The sequence below is a fragment of the Pseudonaja textilis genome, chromosome 2 (genome assembly GCF_049901715.1).
Source record: "Pseudonaja textilis isolate UNSWEBS1 chromosome 2, rPseTex1.2, whole genome shotgun sequence".
In the NCBI taxonomy this organism is placed as follows: domain Eukaryota; kingdom Metazoa; phylum Chordata; class Lepidosauria; order Squamata; family Elapidae; genus Pseudonaja; species Pseudonaja textilis.
In genome coordinates, this window is record NC_141991.1 from 138,549,137 (window position 1) to 138,571,172 (window position 22,036).

The 22,036-nt window shown below is 40.8% G+C and overlaps 2 protein-coding genes across 6 annotated transcripts in view; one reads left to right on the top strand and one right to left on the bottom strand.

The window, feature by feature from the left end:
* Window positions 1–6,348, top strand: part of NEMP1 (nuclear envelope integral membrane protein 1) — a 39,073-nt gene extending 32,725 nt beyond the window's left edge. For 2 of the 4 annotated variants that reach the window (XM_087925471.1, XM_087925472.1), the window contains exons 7-9: window positions 788–1,013; window positions 2,935–3,111; window positions 3,455–6,348. In XM_087925471.1, coding sequence (XP_087781597.1) covers window positions 788–1,013; window positions 2,935–3,111; window positions 3,455–3,665 — 614 coding nt within the window. In that variant the 3' untranslated portion in view covers window positions 3,666–6,348. The remainder of the gene's footprint in view (window positions 1–787; window positions 1,014–2,934; window positions 3,112–3,454) is intronic. The other 2 variants (XM_026713748.2, XM_087925473.1) reach the window with 1 other exon arrangement.
* A 1,250-nt stretch (window positions 6,349–7,598) lies between these two features.
* Window positions 7,599–20,930, bottom strand: IGFBP6 (insulin like growth factor binding protein 6). 2 transcript variants are annotated; one of them, XM_026713753.2, is made up of 4 exons: window positions 20,022–20,930; window positions 10,180–10,328; window positions 9,358–9,477; window positions 7,599–8,536 (listed from the first exon to the last, which is right to left on the bottom strand). In XM_026713753.2, exons 1-4 carry the CDS (start codon window positions 20,422–20,424, stop codon window positions 8,423–8,425), a joined length of 786 nt encoding a protein of 261 aa, XP_026569538.1. In that variant the 5' UTR covers window positions 20,425–20,930; the 3' UTR covers window positions 7,599–8,422. The 2 variants fall into 2 exon arrangements, with proteins under 2 accessions (XP_026569538.1, XP_087781607.1); XM_087925481.1 differs by having other exon boundaries at window positions 10,180–10,298; window positions 20,007–20,706.
* Window positions 20,931–22,036: the final 1,106 nt, after the last annotated feature.

The window sequence follows — 22,036 nt, forward strand, 5'->3', positions numbered from 1 at the left end:
CCAAATTATAATCTATTAAGTTTTTCTCAAATAGATGCCTTGAAAGCCTCTCATATAATCATGAAAGTCACAGAATGCAAAAAGTTTATAATCTTGTCCCATCATGTATCACCAGCAGTAAGATTTATATTACAGTTATCAGATCAGTCTGCTAAAAACAATCCTCTCAGGAATGAGTTTTATGAAGGGGAATTGTTTCTATGATGAATTCAGAAGTTGCTATATGTGTGCCAATAAATAGGCTTGTGATTAACACTTTCCATAAATGAAAGCTCAGCTTACATGAAACAATATTGCAATCAAGCTAAGGGTTGAAAACTTAATTAAACTCAGCTCTAAAAAATGAACAGAACATCTATGTAAAACATCTGGATGGTCTTTAGTGGGACTATTTGATGAATTATTAAAATTTCTAGTCCCCGCCCTTCTAATCACATATTGGAAGAAGATATTTTGTCTTCTGTGGACATAATATTTTATAACACTTGTTTTCTTCTATCCATTGATAAAAAAGAGCGATATATTTCTTCTGGATCAGAATGTTGCAGATTGTACTTGTTTGATATTTTGTAAAATATGCTGAGTCAGAAACATGAATTCTTACATTTTATTTCCTTCTGGCTTCAATGTTTTGGCTGTATACTAATGTCCAAGTTGTTTAAAACACATGTGATACTTATAACCAGTGTCTTATTGGCTGACTTAGACAAGCTGAATTATACTGACAGAGTAATTCTTGGTGATAGTGAAAATCCAAATAAAAATAATTCTTTTTCTTCCTCCACAGGCTACCTGGTCACTGTAGGGTGTATAAGCTTTGCCCTGTGCTACAAATATGGCCCTCTGGAGAATGAACGCAACATAAATCTCCTCACTTGGGGTCTGCAGATTTTCGGCTTGCTGCTCCTTTATTTGAGCATTCAGATACGATATATTGCCGTCATCTTGATTATAATTGCAATCTGCACTAAAAACTTGGAGTATCCAGTCATATGGGCCTATGCCATCTACAGGTGATGGATGGGAAACATTGGCTTGGCTTGTCCTAGAAAACACGATGTAAATAATAGGCCCATTAAGAAATGTGTAGGATAGAGCTGAGTGAATATGTTTATATGCATAACACTGTCCCAAAAATGAGTGACTTATGTTTTCAGTTGAAATTCTTAGCATGTTTTTTTCATTCCTGGCTAATTCTCCAGTCCCTATAGCTTGTGGGTAAAGGCTTTTCAGATGACAGACATTACTATATGATTCCCTGGAGGAGGCAAGTGCCAGAAAAAAAACCCTCTGAAATTGCAAAATCTCAGGAAAGACTGAACTCTAACACTGAAGTGCTAGAGTTAATCTATTATTTTAATTTTGTAAATAATCAGCCCATTATTATGATGCACTGTTTCAGATAGCGTTGGTTATGTGATACTGAAGCACTATGAGAGCAACCTATGTTTAAAATTTGCTAAAGCTGAAATTATTATTTCTTGCTTAGACAAATAAAGACATGACGTCACACCAGTTTAGAAGAGGAAAATGAAACTGAGATTTAGTTTACATACACTAACCTGGAATATTTGTTTAGTTTGGGCTTACCATGTCATGTGAACTCAGGCACTGTGATAAATTATTTTAGTGTGTTGAACGTACTATCTGTTGAGGTTTTGGGTGGCTATAAAGTTTTCCTTTTTGTGTCTTCACCACAACCTGGCCATACTTGTAGAAAGTACTTACTCAGAACTGAAGTTAATTAATGAATAAAGATAAGAACCTTTTGCTGAGCATTTTTTAAAAAACAAGATAACCCTGCTGTATTTTTTTTAATGTAAGAAACAAAACAAAATGCGATGCAGATGACAAGCAATTTTAGAAGCTATAGAAAATGGTGTAAATTTTTTCTGGTAAGAGGTAGAATTAATAATGAGGAGACCACTCTCTGAAAAGAAAAGCCAAGTGGCAAAAGTCTTGGCCAGCCCAGCAGAGGAATCCCCAAGGCTCCTTCTCTCTTTTTATACAGCCTTGTAGAAGAGCTGGTGAGGGAAGCAGAATTTGGAATAGGAATAAGTCATTACTTCAACATTTTAAACCAGTGTTTCTAAACCTTGGAAAGTTTAAGTGGTGTGGACTTCAACTCCCAGAGTTGAAGCCAGCACAGCTGGTAGGGGAATTCTGGGAATTGAAGTCCACACCTCTTAAACTTGCCAAAGTTGAGAAACTGTTTTAGACCGAATCACTGGCTTCATATGACCATGTAGCTTTTGCAAACCTTTGGCAAAAGAATCTGGTTCTAAAGGTTCATTCTTGTGTGAGAAGCAGGCTCCTGATCTATGTCTTCCATTCTGTAAAATAATTATGTGTCTAAGATATCTGGGTATTGCACTTGAGTGCTTGTCTAAATACATTTGTAAGATATTTCAGGAAAACTATTGAATGAGGTATTTTTTTCAGAGAAGTGGGACACAACTGATTTAAAAGTCTTCAGACCATAAAGTTTTTGCTAAACATGGGGTAAAATAGGGCTGACTAGTTAAGTACACTACTAAATCATGGAAGATGCTACTATCTTAAGTGCTGTTGAACAAAAATGAGTTCAGATTCTCAAGAAGAGGCCTGATTTCAAAGCACCATTCTGATAATCTTTATCAGAATCCTTTGGCATGTTGAAGATAAACAATAATACAGTATTATCACAAACATATATAACAATGTTTTAGCATTTCTTAGATACCTTTGCAAAAGATATGACTGCAAATTATTATAGTAAAACCGGAGGATGATATCCGTCAAGAAGGTCTAGGTCTAGAACATTCAACTTAAGAGAAGGTTCAGTTTTGAGAGTGTGTGTATCAGGTGCCCTCTCCTAAGTGTGGTTTGAAGATTGCAAAGGGCCAGATTGCAATGTCTGACTTACAGGTGCTACTAACGCCATTGCTGTCCTAGCAGGAAGCTGTTCACAGCTCCAGAAAAGCCCAGCCCACCACGCCTGTTGTCCGAGGAGGAATATCGGATCCAGGGGGAGGTAGAGACACGCAAAGCCTTGGAAGAACTGCGGGAGTACTGCAGAAGTCCAGAGTTCTCTGCATGGAAAGCAGTCTCCCGCATCCAGTCTCCAAAAAGGTATCGTCCATGAAGATCATCAGAAGGGAGGGCTGAGCTATAATGTGCAGTGAGATTTTTTTTTTTGTAATCTTAATTTTTTAAAAAAAAAACATTAAAGCCCTATTTGAGGATCAGAAAAAAGGATGTGTAGGGAATCAAATTCAAAACGATCTAGATTTCTTTTATGGAAAGAACACCCATTTTTTTGTATGTACATGCTATATCCAAGCAGTTTTTTCCTCTCAATGTAGACTTTAACTTGCAAATACTTGGTAAAAACTGTAAAAGTTAATTGTAGAATGAAGTAGTTGTAGGGTTCATTAGTTATAGCATTGCCTACATTGTTCTTTCTTTCCTCCAGATTTGCTGATTTTATAGAAGGTGCCTCACATGTCGTTCCCAATGAGGCTTCTGTCCATGAGCAGGAGTATGGGTTGGGAGGTTCCTTTTTAGAGAATCAGCTCTTTGAAGAGGAAGATGAGGAAGATGACAGCAGTTTTGATGAGGATTATCCAGAGACACCGTGGCCCCAAAATCACTTAAATTTTCAAGATAAAACTGGCCACCGTTGATGCAAATGGATTGACTGATGCCCCTTATTGATCCTGTCTGCTGTTACAGTGGAAGAGTGCTATAGAAAAACCTTTTCTGTGTGGCATTGCTTAAGGATCTGTATGACAGGCGTCTAAAGCCCTGCCATTTATTCCAGACCATGACATGACAATGAACTACAACATACTTGAGATATTTTATCAAGATTCTGGATTAAATACCTTATGAAGTACAAGCTGGTCAGAACCTACAGCTGTTAGCAGTGAGTAGCTTATGGAGGAGGAATATGGGAAGTTTGTAAATTGTTATTGAAAGCCAGTGGAAAAATGACAAATTATTTTGCCATGAGAAAAACAGGAAAGGTTGAAGAAAGGTTTGAAAGTCCAGGTGAATTTGGTAGATATATCCTAATTTTGTACTGTCTTCTTCCTGGGAAACAATAGCTGCTGCCCTTTGACTTTCCAGGATGCCAACAGAGATTTGAGAGCATGCTGCTCTTCCTCCAGTAGCTATGCTTTTTATGTGTTGGCTTAAATTTTGCCTCCTGGGTTCAATGCACTGAAGGTCTGAGGCCACTGCTTGTTGCAGAATATGTAATGTGTTTGCTGGGAGCCAATAAATTACTAGGTCTCCCAGGGAGGTTCTGTCCTCCTATACATGATAATTGCACAAATAGAAATATTTTTAATTATATATCTTGAAAAGAGGGTTGCTTCAACTAAAATACTTCCTTTAGACATCCCCCACGATCTGTTACATATAACTTATTTGTGGCCTTTTTGGTGGGGTTGACATCAGATATGAGCTGCTTTCAGTTTGAAGAATTAATTTCTGTATGGCTAGAATGGAGGTTCTAGATTGGTCTGAAGGAGAAACAGCAATCTGAAATGCTGGATTTTGTACAAAACTGCTTTTTGAAGCCAAAACTTTGTGATCTTCACCAAACCCACATGGTTCAGATTTAAACCGCCTTGTTTTTACTGATAGTCCTTAATGGTATTGCAATCCTTTGAGAAAATGCAATTGTATCCGAATGAGGACATGGCAATAAATTCATAGTAGGTGCTTATATGTATACCCATCCAAAATGTTTGTATTACAGCCATCCAAAATTTATTAACTGATAAATTAATTCTGCTTTTAAAGTTTCTATTGGCAAACACCCCCAATCCTTCTTAACAGGATTGAAAAAGCTCTAATAATCTATTTTAAAACCTTGTCAGCTTCCTAATCACTAAAATGATCACTCAGTTTAGTTACACAAGGCTGTTATTTTAACTGGGATCAGAGCTGGTTCCAAAAACCAGAAGACGAGAAAACCAGTCAAACAATAAAGTTGACATACTATATTTTTCCTGTCCATTTGAAGTGTTAAGGAAAACCAAGGTCCTTGCTATATGCATGCCGAATGTGTAAAATGCTAAAACCAATGTGAAATAATAAGTAGGGCAACAGTTTTAATTTATACAGTACATATTTGCTTAATTTGGGATATAAGCCATGAAGGTGTTTTGAACAGAATAAAATCTCCCTCCCAAATGGTCAAAACTAGTACAGACACAACTAATTTTTTAGACAATGAATAAATGGAGAGTACTTTAATTTTCTAACTAGACTTGTGAACTTTTTTTAAATAAAGTATTTTGTTTGTTTAGTAGGAAATGAAGTTTCTTTGTATTGTGTCACTTGGGAAGTCAAGAGGCCTAATCCTGCTTACTGACATTACTACAACTTGCATAATTAATCTGCAAACAATCTGATATCCACTTGACTGTGAAAGGTTTCTACCACAATTATTTCCTGATTGCTGTGTTGTCCTGGTGAGTGAATATATAGTGAATGAAGTTGGCAATGAGTTTCCAAAAGTGAAACATGTGCTTTTTGAGGCTTTGGCTGATGTAGCTTGGTCAGAATGCAGAAGAGATATTTCCTAATAGACATGCTCAATTTTACAACTGATTTCATTGAGAGGTGCTGTGGCTGAGATCAGTAGAGTGAGTGATGAACAGCATCTACGGTATGTATCCTCAAATTTGGCAAATCAATAATGGAGAAACCTGATTCAGTATTTTCAGTATGTTCTGGATTTTAACTGACCTATCATTCTACATATTTAAAAGTCTCGTCTTTTGAACTTTGTTAAATGAGCCCTTTGCAATGCCTGAAACATCACCTCCCCAACTTCCTATGTTCGAAAAGCTTCTGTATGGCTTTTTTTTTCTCTTTATGCCTCTGCAGCCAAAGGATTTGCAGATTTCAGTCCTTGTGGTCAAGTCTGTCTCATCATTACTCCCCTCTCTAATTCCAACACAAAAGGAAGTTATAGATGATAAAGATGAACGGTCTGCCTTTTTAGGATTAGCTGACTATCTGAGATTACTGTTCATTTTAAAATGTTTAGCTTAGAACAGGCATTGTCAAATGATTTGGTACAGGAATTGTGCCCACCTTTCATATTTGCTATTAGGATGCAAGCAATAAATGTGAAATAAGAGTTCTTTATTAGCTGGAACTTGGCAACTACATAAAATATAATAGCTTTAAAAGTTACAGTCAAGGTATCTTTCTATGCAGTATGCTTTTAATTAAGAGGGGCATTTTTTCCACTTTTTTTTCTTTGACAATTCATGTATTTTTATCTATTCGTCCCCCTCTCCCCGTTTTTCAGTCATTATTTTAAAAGCAATAAAGAGAAATGAAAAACAAGGCTCATCCACTTATCTTTAACCATCAACAGTCTGACTTCACAGCTTTCGTGCTTGAGCAGTTATTATGAAGTTCACATTTAAAATATTAAAGATTAAAAGTCTTGCTTTCAGTAAAAGGTCCTGTGATTCAGGACTATACTGTTATCATTTGTCACTTAATTTGATCATATAGCAAATTCAGTTCAATGTGGATGTAGGCCTGTGTAGATGCTGTTGTATAAACCAGACCAAAACTACAACATCAGAATTGTAATACTACAAGAATCAAATAGCCATAATATATTGCATTTTCTTTCTTTAAGTAGAACAAAGAAAGAGCAAAAGTATGGGACAAAACTGAAGATAATGGTGTTTACATGTTCATTATAATGTGCTGTGCTTTGCTTTGCTAGTTGTGACAGTAGCCACTGATTTATAAATCATAGGTTAACGTATGAACCTTGCCAGAAGCACAGATGTGAGCTCGATCATTTTTCCACTTTAGGCAAGTTTTGCAATTAATTACAATTGCATATTATTGTCCAACATTATTGCCCAATATTCCAGTTATTTTCTCCATAAAGCTTTTAATGTTGTGTTCATCCTGTCAAATGAGCTAATTCCACCCCCCTCACCCAACACAAATCAGGTATCCTAAATACTTGTGCTGACTATGGCTATTGAGATGAATATTGTATGCCAGGGGTGTCAAACTCACGGTGTCACATGACGTATTTGGATTTTTCCGCCCTTTGCTTATCCAGGTGGGGGCAGGGCCAGCATGTGACACATCCGTCCCGCAAGTTTGACACCCCTGCTGTATGCAAACTCAAAATTTTCTAGCATCCAGGAGATACAACAAATGATTTGTTTACATACAGGAAACCAGATCCATTGTGCTGATCTGAAAGACAGCATCCATTTGGACAGCCTGCCCTTCTTACCAGCTGCATAATTTGGGCCTTTGTTTTTCCATTCCATGTTTCTATACTAGCTTTGTTTTCAAATCTCTACCCAGCAAAATACTTGATACTGCTAGCCTCTTATCTTAAAGAGCCCATTTGGAAGTAAATAAAACCTCTCAATTATTAACTAGCTACTTCATGTTTTATAAGCAAGCAATCTGTCAGTTACAAAGAACTATTAATTCCACATGCCAGTGAAGATTAAATTTTGAATGCAACATGGTGTTTAAAAAAGTTCTCTCCAAACGAAGTAATTTTAGCTTCCTCACATCAGGGATTTAAAGTATCAGCAAATCGTTCATTAAAATGGCATAATCATCCTATTTATTGAAACCAAACATATAGTAAAACATACAGAAATAGAGACTTTAAACACATTAAATTAAAGCACGTTATGGCAAATGGGGACAATCCATCATCCACTGCTTTTCTGCATGGAAGGCAGCTTCAGGTTTTCCTGTCATCCAGATAACTCTTTAAAAGATATGCTGGGGAGAGCCATGAAACAGAACAGAAGGGAGAATGCAAAAAGAGTAAAGCTACAGCTAAAACTTCCATACATCTCATTTCCAGTATCTGTATCACTTTCTTTATCTTGCTTCAATTGCAGATGTTGGCCATTAAAAACTTGGTCACATTTTACTTCCTCCTCCGTCACCCTTAATGAGTACTACAATCGTGTTGTTAAAACCCCTTCAATAAAAAACATCTACTTTGGTAGCATGTATAAGATAAATCCTGATCTCCCTACATATTTTATAGAAGGTAGCCCAAGTATACATACTGCAACCTCCAGGAACTGGCTATTCTTGTTCCTTTACTGGTATAAGCATTTTTACTGGTATAAGAGAATTGATTCAAGTGCCAGCATTATTGCTGTAACGCAACTACTGGTAGCTTATTCAACACCCCTCTTCGGTCATGCAGTTACAAGACCCCAGTCTGAGCAGTCTTGTAGAGTATTATCAGACACCGTAAGAGCTCCAAAGTTATCCCAAGGAAGGCAGGATCCCAACAAGGCAACAACTGTGCAATAAATTACAAGCAAACATTTTCCATGACTGTTCTGATAAGACGAGTCCCCTCAGTCAAGAATTCTGTTGGACCACGGTGGCCTCTGCATCCTCAGTCATTGTTAGCAAGCAGGCAGAGGGGGCTCTCTTCCAGCCCCTCCAACCGATGGCCTCTCTTATCCACACACCAGCAGCGGCCTCTCTTCTGACCTTTGGAGGTCCGGCACTATGGAGAAGACAAGACCCTTTTCAATAGCAAATTGACATTCCTTGAAAATATAGAACAACAGTGAAACTACCCCCGCTGTAGAAGACTGGATTTCTTTACAATTATGCTTTTATATGTAAAAAAAAGATGGCTCATTTGAAGATCACAATAAAACTTATTTGCTACTCAGTATAGCTGCTGCTGAAACAAGCAATGGCTAACCTGTATTTAAAAAGGAAGCCATTTCTCTAATCTTGATCTCTTTCATAGAAAGCTGAAAGAACTAAGGCAGGGGTCGGCAACCTTCAACACTCAAAAGAGCCACAAAAGGTCCTAACCAGAAGCGCCCCTCCCCCTCCCGTTCAATTCGGGAGCTGAAGCTGATGAAATTGAGAAATACTATTTTAAGCCATGACACTTCAATGAGAATCCCTTGCTACTCTTTAAATCCCATCCTGCACTGCCCATTGCTGATGCTTTTAAAAAGTAGGAGGAAGGAGCCAAAAGTTCCCATAAATGCCACCAGGGTGGGTTTGTACAATGGGTGAACCCAGGAATTGGGGCTTTCTCCACTGAACTTCAAGCAACAACTTAACATAATGTATAAGGAGCAAGACTGGCAATTTTGTGTTATTGCTCTAATGCAAACTGGAGAGCCACCAGCAAGCTCACTGGGCTTTGGACACATTGCAACTCTTTCTCCCACTGTGGGAAACTCACTCTCTGCACGAGTTTCTTTGACATTCCAGCCCAAAGCCGAGTTTTGCCTGCATGAGTACATCTTCCCTCAAAGACCCGGAACAGCTTCCTTTGCTTTAAACCATGTTTAAAGTAGATACCTGCTTCCGCCTATAAAAGCCTTTGGTGTCACAGTTGGGAATGAAGATATCTTCACCATTCATGTAGAGGGGGGCTTTCAGCTCCTGCAAGATGGCTTCCAAATGCAGGCGGCAGGGACCCTGTGAAAGGAAGAACAAGTTAGTGATTGAAAGGGGGAAAACATTGCACTGCCCGAGGATGGGCAGGCCTTAAATATAGGTATTTGGCTCTAGGTAACGTTAGCAGCACTCGATGCCAGGGGTCCCCAAAACTGGGCCATGGCCCGTTCAGAACTCGGTTGCATAAGCAGCGACCAAGTGGCACATGCGCACAGCTCCATTTGCGCAAGCAGTGGGCATGCACACTCATACATGAAACTCCATTTGTGCAAGCTGTGAGGACACGCAACTGCCACTCACACAGAACCATCCCCTTCTCCCGCACCTGTTCCCCAAGCTGAAAAGGTTGGTGACAGCTGCTCTATGCAACAAAAGCAATCATGTTCGGCTGGTGACTCTTTCTCCCTAGCATGCTGCCTTTTAATCCACTATATGTATTTGGGGATCTTTAAAAAGCAACTTCTTGGCAATCTCACATGCACTACAAAACTACATGCTTTGCTGAATATGCAGATTGGGAGAGGGAAATTGAGATGCAGATTGCCCTGAAAAGCAATGATGCGCAGGACTCTTGGTTTCGTAAGTCTCAGCACTGCTAGGAAGCAAAGACTGCAGAGGGCAAGATGCATGAATTCCAGCAAGGCACGAGAAGAAGGCAAAGGCAGCCCCATTTATTCTCTTCCAGGGCTTGGTGCCCAAGATCAGGCCTCTCACTTCACTCACCATATCCAATTCCTGTTTAATACCATTATTTAGGGGGTCCTGTTGTATCTGGGATTTGTCCACCACATCTGGCAAAGGTTCTTGGATCTGAAGGAGGAGAGGTTCTGGGGTTGGATTATCTGTCTGGTAATTTTCCCTTCTGACATCACCTAGAGGAACAGAAACAGAATTCAGCTTTTTTTCCCCTCATTTTTTTAAAGGCAAGGGCAGAAATATTCAACTTCAGCCCTCTTCACTACAGCATTTCAGGATTTTATCACAACTGGTACGGAAGAACAATTTTGCACCACCTTTAAGGAGAAGTTTATAAAAGATACTGGCTTCTAATCCTTAAGGGACTGCCCAGTTAGTTTAATGTATGCTTCTTTGTATTTTAATTGCATTCGCATGTCACCAACTCCATTCAAACTTTTGGTGTTTTGTGAATGATCTATTCTTAGTGTTTGTAAACCACCCTTGGTCCACAGAATTAAGTAGTGTGTTAGTGAAAATAAATAAGTAAATAAATACTTCTGATGGAACAGGCAGCATTCCAACTCCCTTTATATTATTTCTCCCTTTATATCATTCTGCTGGGTTAGAAAAAATAAGATAAAAATTAATGTCAGTGTTGTTACCAGCAGTGGCCACAGGATGTAGCTGCAGTGCGTTATATGCAGTACTTTCTCCAGAGTCTAATGAGGATATGTGTGTGTGAAAGAGATAAGGAGACAGGGAGGATCTAAAAATCAAGGTGTATGCATATGAATTGCTTGTGCATCTTTATGCACCTCTAGGAAAGACAATCCAATCAGTGTGTATATACAGGGTTTTTTTTCTTTCCATCTAATTGGCTAATCATGTCAGACTCTTGCAGACTGCCTGACAAGTCCTTGCGGTCTTTCTAGCAATGGTTTTCAGAAATGGTTTGCCATTGTGTCTTTCCAAGGTCCTGAGAGAAAATGACTGGTCCAAGGTCATCCTTCATGGCTAAGGCACACTAGAACGCATGATTTCTAGCCTGATGTCTTAACCGCTTGATCACACAGGCTCATCTCCATATACAGGAAGTCCTCATTTAACAGTCCTAATGGGGGCCAGAATTGAAATTGCTGCAGTTGTGAGATGAAACATCATGTGACCACACCACTGAGCAACGGCAGTTCCAGCAAGTCCCGGATGTGATCAATTAGGCCAGGACTGTGCCACCAACTCTTCTGCCCTACCGCATTCACCCTAGCCTGTAGTCCCCTACCCTCAACTATCTCTACTATTACTTCTGCCCCTTTTAGTCACCCTGCATTTTGCTGCCCCTAGCTGACTTTTGCTGTCTTCTTCCTCCTCCTGCAGATGTGATATAGAAATAGCACTTAGACTTATATACTGCTTTATAGTGCTTTACAGCCCTCTCTAAGCGGTTTACAGAGTCAGCCTATTGCCCCCAACAATTCGCGTCCTCATTTTACACACCTCAGAAGGATGGAAGGTTGAGTCGACCTTGAGCCTGGTGGGATTTGAACTGCCAAATTGTAGACAGCTGGCTGCAGAAGTAGCTTGCAGTACTGCACTCTAACCACTGCGCCACAGAAATATACCTGGGCAAAGCAGCTGCTGGAGTTGCATTATTTCACAAGGGTGCACACTGACCAACAGTTGCCATATCAGCTGTGAGAGGAATTAAAATAGCGAAGGTTCGTAAGCAGGTGGCACAGGAGGATAGCCAAAAAGACAGAGCAGGGTGGAGATCGGTGGTGGTGGTGGGAGTTGAAATGTATCCTGTGGTTGTAAATGCAGGCCAAGCATCTAAATTTGTTGTTGCTGAACAAGCTGCAAGCTGCATACATTGCACTCTTGGCCACACCACCCAAAGCTTAAAATGGAGCTGCCAGTAGCATTTCAAGCCGCTGCTCTATTGCCTCACCTATGGGGACACCTTACAGATAGTCCTTAATTTATGGACCTTTTGTTTAACGATCGTTTGAAGATACCATGGCTTTTGAAAAAAAGACTTGCAAATTGTCCTTGAAGTCACAACTGTCGCACCACCCCGATGATAATATGATCACAATTTGGTCATTGGGCAACTGCTTCACACTGATGATGGTTGCAAGCAGCTTGCAGTTAAGTGATGACGATTTGTGAGCTTCGCAACCAGCTCCTGACAAGCGAAGTCAGGAGAAAGGCTGGATTCACTTAATGACCATGTGATTTAACAAAGATAATAAAAATTGTCATAAAATTGGGTCCAGTCACTTGCATTTCAACCATACTGATTTATGACCACAACTGAAATGAATTTCCATCATATATCAAGGACTATCTGTTGAATGATATTTTTCCTAGAGAGTGTTTCTCTGCAGTCTGGTTTAGTTTTCAAAATCAATCATCAATCTTCCTTTTTCTGGCTTCTGCTTTTTACAGGAACCACCACCTTCATGAAAATTACTTGCTCTTTCCACATCTACAATTAACTAAAGTATGACCTTCCCCTTAAGGCCTCTCTCCACAATTCAGGGTCTCTCAACCCATTAACGGCACCACCAGGCTAGCACCAAACAGCAAGAACAGCCTCGGGATTCTAGATTACTGAACTTTCTCTTCAGGATAGATAGAATTTATTGGCCAAGTGTGACTGGACACACAAGGAATTTGTCTTGGTATAAATACTCTCAGTATACATAAAAGAAAAGATGCATTCGTTAAGAATCATGAATCATAATGTACAACACTTAAAGATAGTCATAGGGTACAATAAGCAATCAATCATACTCGGAAACAGTCCATATAAATCGTAAAGATACAAGCGACAAAGTTACAGTCCTACAATCACAAGTGGGAGGGGATGGGTGATAAGGAGTGATGAGAAGATTAACAGTAATAATAGTGCAGACTTTGTAAATAGTTGAACAGTGTTGAGGTAATTATTTGTTTAGCAGAGGGATGGCTTTTGGGAAAAAAACTGTTCTTGTGTCTAGCTGTTCTGGTGTGCAGTGCTCTATAGCATCGTTTTTAGAGAAGGAGTTGAAACAGTTTATGTCCGAGATGTGAGGGGTCTGTAAATATTTTGACAGCCCTTAGACCTTACAGATCTTACAATAATTCAAAAACCAGATTTTGTTAGAGACTCCGACAGCCAGAATCTCCAGATGATGCACAGAACCCCTCCCCAACTCAAATTTTATATTCAAAGTTAACTTCTTTTCCTGCTTTCTAAATTACCTAACTTGTTGACAGGTTAAAGAGACCTCAAGTGCTAGTATTCTTTATAGGAAAGCATCAAAAGTTTTTCTCACAACAGATACTCCCCATTTGGGATTTTTTTGTGCCAGCCCATGGAGCTATTTTTAACACTGTTAGTTCAATTGTAGGTCCTTGTGCACAAATCTCTGATGCATGAAGATGTAATCCTGCACACCTACTGGATGCAGGTTATCTGATTCCATCCTTGACTGCCTCCTTTCTGATTCTGAAGACAGCCTAGAAACCCCTGTGTTGAATAGCAAGTACATTACTTATTTATTTAAAGATTCACTCATGAGAATTATCTAGTTTTTCCCAAGGAAAGGATCTGTCTCTCTCGTCTTTGATGGAAATAGATTTGACTAAAAAAAAACCACCAAGGCATGATTAAGATCTTATTTTCAAAACCAAAGAATGAAGAACGATTGTCACCCAAGCAAGCTTTGGGAAGAGGCCTGGTTTTTAACCTAACGTCCATCTAACAGATACCATCTGCAGATTGTTTCCCAATCCATTCAAAAAAAAAAAAATTGTTGCAAAGTGAAACATTTGTCAAGTGACTTTTGCCCCATTTTATGACTTATCTTACCACAATTGTTAAGTGAATCACTGCAATTGTTAAGTTAGTTAACACATAGTTCTTAACTGACTTTGCTTGTTACAAGGTGGCAAAAGGAGAACAATGAGCCCTGGGAGACAGCAATGGTCATCAATAGGAACCAGTTCCCCTTCGTCTGAATTTTAATCATGTGACCATGGGGGTACGGCAATGGTCATTAAGTATGAAAATCAGTCATAAGTCACTTTTTTCAACACCTGTTGTAACTTCAGTCACTAAATGAACTGTTGTAAGTTGAGGACTACCTGTATTCCAGGAAAAAATGGCAATAATTGACCACTGCAAGGCAGAAAGAGGGTTTGTTGATTATAATATCCTTGCAGCAATTTCATGAAAGTAAAGCAACTCAGATGCTACAAGTAAAGAAACTTGTCAGATTAATTAGGAACACTAGAAATTACTACTTAGACCTCAGGAGCTTGGTCTAATGCAGGGCGGTCAAACTGAAGGCCCATGGGCTGGATGCGTTACACGCTGGCCACGCCCACGCCAGGTTTAGCGAAAGGGGGAAAAGTTGCAATATGTCACATGACTACTGTGATGCCGCAAGTATGACACTCCTGGTCTAATGGAATGAATGCTAGGACTTTTCTAATTGTCATTGCTTTTTGGGGGGGAAGGGGGACAGACTAATGCTGAATGTCTATGAACCCACAGAGATAACTATTCATTAAACTTTCTGAGCCGCTCACATACGAAACAGCTTTTATAGAATTTTCCTGCCCTAACAAAAGCTAGAAGCTTTAAAGACGTAAGGGTAGCGTTCTGATGGATTTACAAAAAATATTCTATATTATAAGATAGTTTCTGCTCATTTAAAACATACTGTACATTTACTCCGAATAATACTCAGCTGAAAGTACAATCTCTTCCCCCCACCTAAAAAATCCTAAAAATATCCTAAATTTAATTGAGGATAAAAATGTATCATTAAGTGCATCATTTGCATGACTTGCTGACCACAAGTTCTATTAGCACTGCTGGCTTTCCTTACAACCTCCAAATTAAGAGGCTGAGGGCAGCCCTTCCCAACCTGGGCTCTCCAGATGTAAAAAATTAAAACTCACTCCAATGATATTCTTTCCCTAACCTACCCAGAAAATATCAGCTCAGAGCAGTCTGCCTTAAGATTTTGTCAATTTGAAGGAGGAAGGAAAACAGCCAGCTAGAACAAAACACTTGAAAGAAATAAGTTCCTTTCTTTAAAGATGTCAGTTATAGTAAAAAACATTCATCTGTTAATGTGCAAATATTTGAATGATAGAAAAGGTGAATTATATGAAGCAATTTGCACAAATGCAATCATGCAGCCAGGCAAAGAAGTGATAGAAGATAATAACAGAACTAAAAGATGCTATAACAACATTCTTGCACTAGAATCTCTGAATGCTTTCCCATGTTTTCATATGAGCTTTTTTTCTCCAGAATCGGTAGCATTTACTCAATCTAGAAGTCTGGGGAACCCAGAGAACGTTAGTGCCATAATGTTCCATTCCAAGGCTCTGGCTTTATTATTTCTCTTTCTTAGAGACAAGGTATAAGTCTATAAGGATTCATCCAATCTTACAGGACACTAGCAAAACATGGTTGCCATGCCTGGCATACAGCAGCTGGCTCCTGCATTTTTAACCACCCATCCACTATTCCTGGCTTTTATCCATGAAGCCATCTTGAACAAAATTAGAGCTTCAGCAACTACTTGTCAAAAAAAGCAAAAAGAAAACTGAGTTCTTTCCTCATCTCAGCTAATAGACAGTGCCACACACTGGAAATTTAATTTCCATGGGTTTATGTTAATTCTTCTAACCTCTGAAGCTACTCTTTTTGTCACTAAAGCCAATGAAGCATCTATAAATAAAACAAATACACAGTATTTTTTGCTTGAAACTGTTAATGTTGGCATTTCACTGGCACTAGAGACTGTTGAAGGAGAATTCTTCCTAATTTCCAAGGTGCCATTTTGGAATTTTAAGAGACAAGACACATAAGGAGGACAAGAGGATGAAAGAAGGCTGGTTCTAGAAATAAATTATTTTTTAAAATAGCATCAATCAACACTGCCATCTACAAAGGTGCACCTGTCAGGTTGATGACAGAAACAAAGCAGTTGTGAAGTACAGGCTGCCTTTGAAATACAATAATTCATTTAGCGACCGTTCAAAGTTACAACTCCGTTGAAAAAAAATGACCGGTCCTCGCACTTATGACCATTGCAGCATCTGTGTGGTAACATGATTGTGATTCAGATGCTTGCCAGTGGCACTATTTATGATGGTTGCATGAAAGGTAATAGCCATTAAAGCTCTGAATAATCTGGGATCAAACTATTTTCTAGGCTATTTTCTGGGCACTAAGCCCCTGGTGACTGTTCTCTGGTACATCGTTTTTAAGATTAGAGCAATGGGCATGAAGGAGAAGGTTTTCTTGAGTCGATTCCATAGCTGGGGAAGTGAAAGAAGATGATCACAAATGGCCTAGGACTAAAACAAGGGTTTTTTTCCCTTTTTTTAAAAAAAAAGATGCTTCAGTTATTATACTTTTGCTAAGGAAACTGCCTTGGACTCTGTTTCTATATTGCTCTGAATAACTCATAAATCCTAACAAACAAGAGAGACACTCTGTTCCACAGCTTAAGGAAAATAGCATTGGTTTTTCCCAGATGCAGAGTTTACTCCCAGCCCAACAGCCCCAAGAACAGAAATCTCACTGCTTGAAGTTTTGAGGTAGGGGTGTGGGAATCTTTTTCTAAATAAGCCACTGAGCATTGGAAAAGAAAAAAATAACCGAAGATCCAAGGAGGATACTTCCAACCATGTGAATCGGGGCCAGCTGACTAGAAAAATCAAAGGCTCCTTCCCAATACAGTGGTCAGACCAATCCCCAGCCAACCACTTTCGAAGCTCCTTTCTTGTGGAAAGCTGGGTTCATTGAATCAAGGAAGAGAGAACAGAAAGGATGGTGCGTGCTTCTGATGGGTTGATAGCCTAATTCATTGCTTTGAAACACAAAACTTCTCAAGGAAGATGGAGAAGAAGGGATCCCTATGAGGGATGGAGCTCAGATCTGCTCCTCAAGCTTAATATGGAGCCTCTGTGTTGAGGGAGCAGAACCACAAACAGCCTCAGGCAGCACAGTTAAGGACACTGGTTGACAGGAGTGGTAGCCCCAAACAGCACAAGAATTCCAGAATGAATATGAGAGGTTTGGGAGTTTAGCCTATACAGATAGTCCTGCACTTATGAAAGTTCACTTAGTGATTGTTCAAAGTTACACTGAAAAAAGTGACGTGACTGTTTTTTTCACAGTTACGACCTCTCCAGCATCCCTGTGATTGTGTAATCAAAATTCAGATGCTTGGCACATTTATGACCACTGCCGTGTCTCAAGATCCTGTGATCTCCTTTTGGAACCTTCTGACAAGCAAAGTCAATGCGGAAGCCAGATTCACTTAATAACCGGGTTACTAACTGATCAGTGATTCACTTAACAAATGTGGCAAGAGAAGTCATAAAATGGAGCAAAAATCACAAAAAAAGTCTCACTTAGCAACAGAAATTTTGGGCTCAACTGCAGTCGTAACTTGGAAGACTGCCTACACAACTGCTATAGGATCATTAAAGATCATTGTAACTAGTTTTTCCAACCCAGAGTCCTTCAATTGTGTTGGACTCCACCACCCACACACTATTCATGATTAGGCAGACTAAGATGAGATCTGAAATTTAGCAGACAAAATATTTTAGATCTAGGCAGTTTAGCATAAGCCTTTGCCACCAAACACCAGTAGTTGCCACTCTTCCTTCTATTATCTTTCTGTATTTTTTTTTATTTAGGAGCACCTGTGCCATTTAAGGTGATTTAGTGCCATTTAAAGTGATTTAGTTGTGGTAGGTACAACTGCCTGTGCATTGGGCTGTTTCTTCGCATTTTTATCTTCCAAAATGGAAATTACCAGTCCAGGAATTTTAAGTTCTTTTGCCCACTGCTCCTCTATTGATATTTTTAATTTTTAGAAGATTATTCACATAAACTTTTCTTAGCCCTGTTTTCCTGCTGAAGTCTGAATCTATGGGCATAGCCCAGCAGCCAGCCAGCCAGCCAGGCATCACTTGGTGGCATAGCTCATTTTCAGATACTGATAAGGAAGGAAAGTTCATTACCACAAGGTTGCCTATTTTCAGTCTACACCTGCTTCCGTGCAATTGAAGTCACAACCAATATCAGCCTCTGAGAATGCACCCCCATGTTAGTTAGGCAAGGTGCCATAGGTTGCTGGTCCTTTTGCCACAAACCAGTATCAGTACATTAGAGCAGGGGTCTCCAACCATGGCAACTTTAAGCCTGGTGGACTTCAACTCCCAAAATTCCCAGCTTTGCTGGCTGGGGAATTCTGGGAGTTGAAGTCCACCAGGCTTAAAGTTGCTAAGGTTGGAGACCCCTGCACTAGAGCCCAGGGGATGGTTGTAGGACCTAAAATTTCTAGGCATAAACCAAAGCCAATAAAAGAGGGACAAGACAAGTAATGGCAGATCCAGCCTCCACTTGCATTAACTGAGATCAAATCTGACCCCTCCCTTTCCCAGAGTGCGTTTCTGTCCACCACAAGCTAGTGGATACTTGCATTTCAGAAGTGAAAAACCACACACACACACACACATACACACACATATTCAGGGATCTTCCCATGAATTTAATGGCTGGGATCCTCTTAAAGCTGCCTCTGCTACTACTGTCAGATGAGCTGGGATTGTTACTCAGGGGGTTAGGAATATCAGCTAGATGCAGCCCAGGGGCATCAGGTTGAGGAAGACTGCCTTACAGGATAGGTTCTTCCACAGGAGAGGATGATGCGCTAGCAAAAGGAAATAGTCCCTATCACCCTCTTGACAATGAATATGGTATTCATTTTAAGCAAAAAGTATGACAAGGAGCTCCAAGGTTGCTTAAAACTGGAGCTACGTTTAAATAAATAAATCTCTTATTCAAATATATTAAATAAATAAATCTCAATCTCTTTTTAAAAAGAGATTGGACGGCCATTTGTCCCAAAATGGTATAGAGACTCCTGCTTGGGCAGGGGGTTGGACTAGAAGACCTCCAAGGTTCAAATGTTATTCTGAATTCTTTAAATAAATAATGCCCTCCCAACTAAAATATCCCTGTTTCTCTGTACACAGAAGGCATTGCCTTTCATCTTCTACATCCAGGAGAATTTCGTATTGGGCAAGGGAGGAAGCCTCCCAAAAGTAATTCCACTCAGTTTCAAAATGTCAAGAACTCCATTTCTTCTTGTTCAGAGCAGAACCTCGACATTAATGCGAAGAGAAACCAGGAGAACCCGAGAAGCTTCTAGTCCTCAAGAAACATGAACTTCAGCGCTGAGTCTGGTCTGAGGGAGTTCTAGTTCCTTTCTGAACGCAAGGAGTATACATAAAAGACGGGGAAGATAAAAGCGAGAACTTTTAAAAGTTCAGTCGCCCAATTATACCTTTAAAAAAAAAACCGCGGAAATTCCTCACGCGGCCGGTCGTAAAACCGCTGCGATTCACATTTCTTTTATAAAGTAAGTATAAAGTAAGATCACAGAGAAATAAAATTGGGGGCGGCAGGATATGGAGCGAGCATACACTTAGAGTTGGAATACAACAGCCCAGCCCACCATATTTTATCTCTGCAATGCAAACCCCAATTCCTTATTCAGCAGCAAACCCCCAAACCCGGCTGCGTTCAACAAGAGCTTCCTTTGCAGTAAGAGCGCTCCTTATTCCAAGCTGGAGCCATTTCCTCACTAGCAACCATCGACGGGCTGTATAACAGTAATAACAGAGCTGTTGCAATTGGCCTTCAGACTTCTTTTGCTTAAGCACAAAAACTATTCTTTTTCCAGTGTTTTTTCCCCGCGCCATTAAATCATACCGCTTGCTAATCTCACCGCAGCAAGTCAGGGTCCCCCCACCCCACTCTCCGGAGGTTACCAAAACCGGCCCACGGCCCCCCGCCCCACCTGCAACGGGCTCCATCTCCGTCTGGTTCTTGCCGCCTCCTTTCTTGGGTTGCGGGGCCAAGCAGACGCCCTTCCCGCGCAACAGGGCTTGCAAAGGCGTGCGCTCGCCTGGCCGAGGGACGCAGCGCAGCCCGGGCCCGCAGCTGGACGTGTAGACACCACAGGATTCGCCCTCCTCCCGGACTCCACAGGCTTTCTCGTCGTCGCAAGTCGCTTTACGGTCGCTCTCACGGGAATCGCAGCCGGCCGGAGAAGAAGAAGAAGGAGGAGGAGGGCAAGCGGCCTCTATGTCGCCGTCGGGCTCCGACGCAGCAGCAGCAGCCGCCGCCACGGCCGCCCCGCATCCCGTCGTCGGGGCCAGCAAAAGCAGGAGCGCCGTCCCCAGGCAGCGAGCGAGGAGCATCGTGCACCGACCGGGCTGAGCACTCGGAAACAGCGCGCTGCAGCCGAGCGCGTCTTAAATGCCGCGTCCTGCCCACGGCTCGCCGGGCCTCCTTCCGCGCCAGGTGTAGCCAGCCCGGTTGGACTGCCGCCAGCCGGGAGGGTGTGGCTGCGGGCTGCCAAAAAGCCCGACCGGCGTTTCTCCGCCGCGGTTCCCCTCTACTCCTCGGAAAGGCAAGGACCAATTCCGGCAAGGAGACCCACTCCCCACGGAGTCCAAAAGCTGAAGTTGTTTTTTTTCTGTGGAGGAGGGCGGGGTGGGGGCTGCACCGGACGAAGAACTGCCTTCTTGTCGTATAACGTTCGTTGCTTGAGTGTAGGATTTTGTGAAAACAAACCAACAAACCCGGACTTACTTCGAGGTGACCCGTTGAAAGCAAGGCAGGGGTACCCGAAAGAACGCCGATGTAAGAACCGAGAGCCCCGATTCAAAACCCCTACCCGATCGTCCCTACCTCCCGGGGTTGTGGCCTGTGTGTGGCGGTGGTGGGGGACGTGATTGTGATGCTCTTGTCTCCCGAAGCGTGCTTTTTGAAACCGAGAGACCCCCGCCCCCCGCTTCCTCAAACTTGTTGGTAACTGTGATCTTATTGATCATAGATAATGATTATATTGTGGCTTATTCATCCTCGTTGCAAGGCAATATCAAAGAACACAATCTGCAGTGCGGTGAGTTTTTATTGATAAGTAAATTAGGGTTAAAGCTCCCCCCCCCCCCAAAAAAAAAGTCCAGGTATGGAAAAATTTATTTCAATTGTTTTTTTTGAATCGCAGAGTATTTTAAGAGCTGCTATCCCATTTCAGTTTCTCTGGCTGCACTGAAAGATATACAGAGCCTCAAATCCTATATACAGTGCTTCACCAGTTAGATTTCTTCCTGACACAAAACTTAAAACATTTTTTGGGGGGAAGGGAAGAGCAGAGGGAGAAGCCTCACCCTGAGCCCTATGTGCTTGTTTGTGGTTTTAGGTAAAATTAGTGGGAATAAATTGCTGACACTTTAGCTCCTCTCTCCTTGCAACCAAAGGAACTCATTTTTAAAAACCTCCAAAATCTCCTTGCTTCTCTACCTTTTATAGCAGCCTGACTCTTTCCTTGCAAGGTGATGACACAACTCTTTTCCTGCATTCAGGCATTTGTGAAAAAGACAAGTAGAAAGCCAGGTTTACCCAAATGGCAACTGAATTCTGAGAAAGTGTGCAAAAGATGCTAAGGCTCTCATCAATAGCACTTTGATAGCAAACAGTTCTAAACTCAGTGGGACTTGTGACAACCTATTACAATTTAGTATTGCCATCCCATTAATCTTTTCACACAGATCCTAGGTTTATGATTGCTGGGCATGAATGGTATCACTATTAATTAAAATCAATTCCACTCTTCCCTGACCTGTTAATGTAGCTGTTTTTGGCAGAAAGAGGGACATTCTTTGCCATTTCCATGATATTTTTCGGACTTCCCAGTCTAGTCTCCAGCCCTGGAATTTCCTGATAGTTTTCCACCAGGTCTGACTTGCTTAGTTTTACAAGATCAGCCAAGATCAGTTAGTTGCTGCCTTTCAGACTTTCATTTTT

Bases quoted from the DNA above. Each gene is read 5' to 3' on its own strand.
- IGFBP6 (XM_026713753.2), bottom strand. From the start codon at position 20,424: ATGCTCCTCGCTCGCTGCCTGGGGACGGCGCTCCTGCTTTTGCTGGCC. The intron at 9,478-10,179 runs GTGAGTGAAGTG...TTCCTTTCACAG, and splicing joins TTAAACAGGAATTGGATATG to GGTCCCTGCCGCCTGCATTT. The intron at 8,537-9,357 runs GTATCTACTTTA...TCTTCTCCATAG, and splicing joins GCTTTTATAGGCGGAAGCAG to TGCCGGACCTCCAAAGGTCA.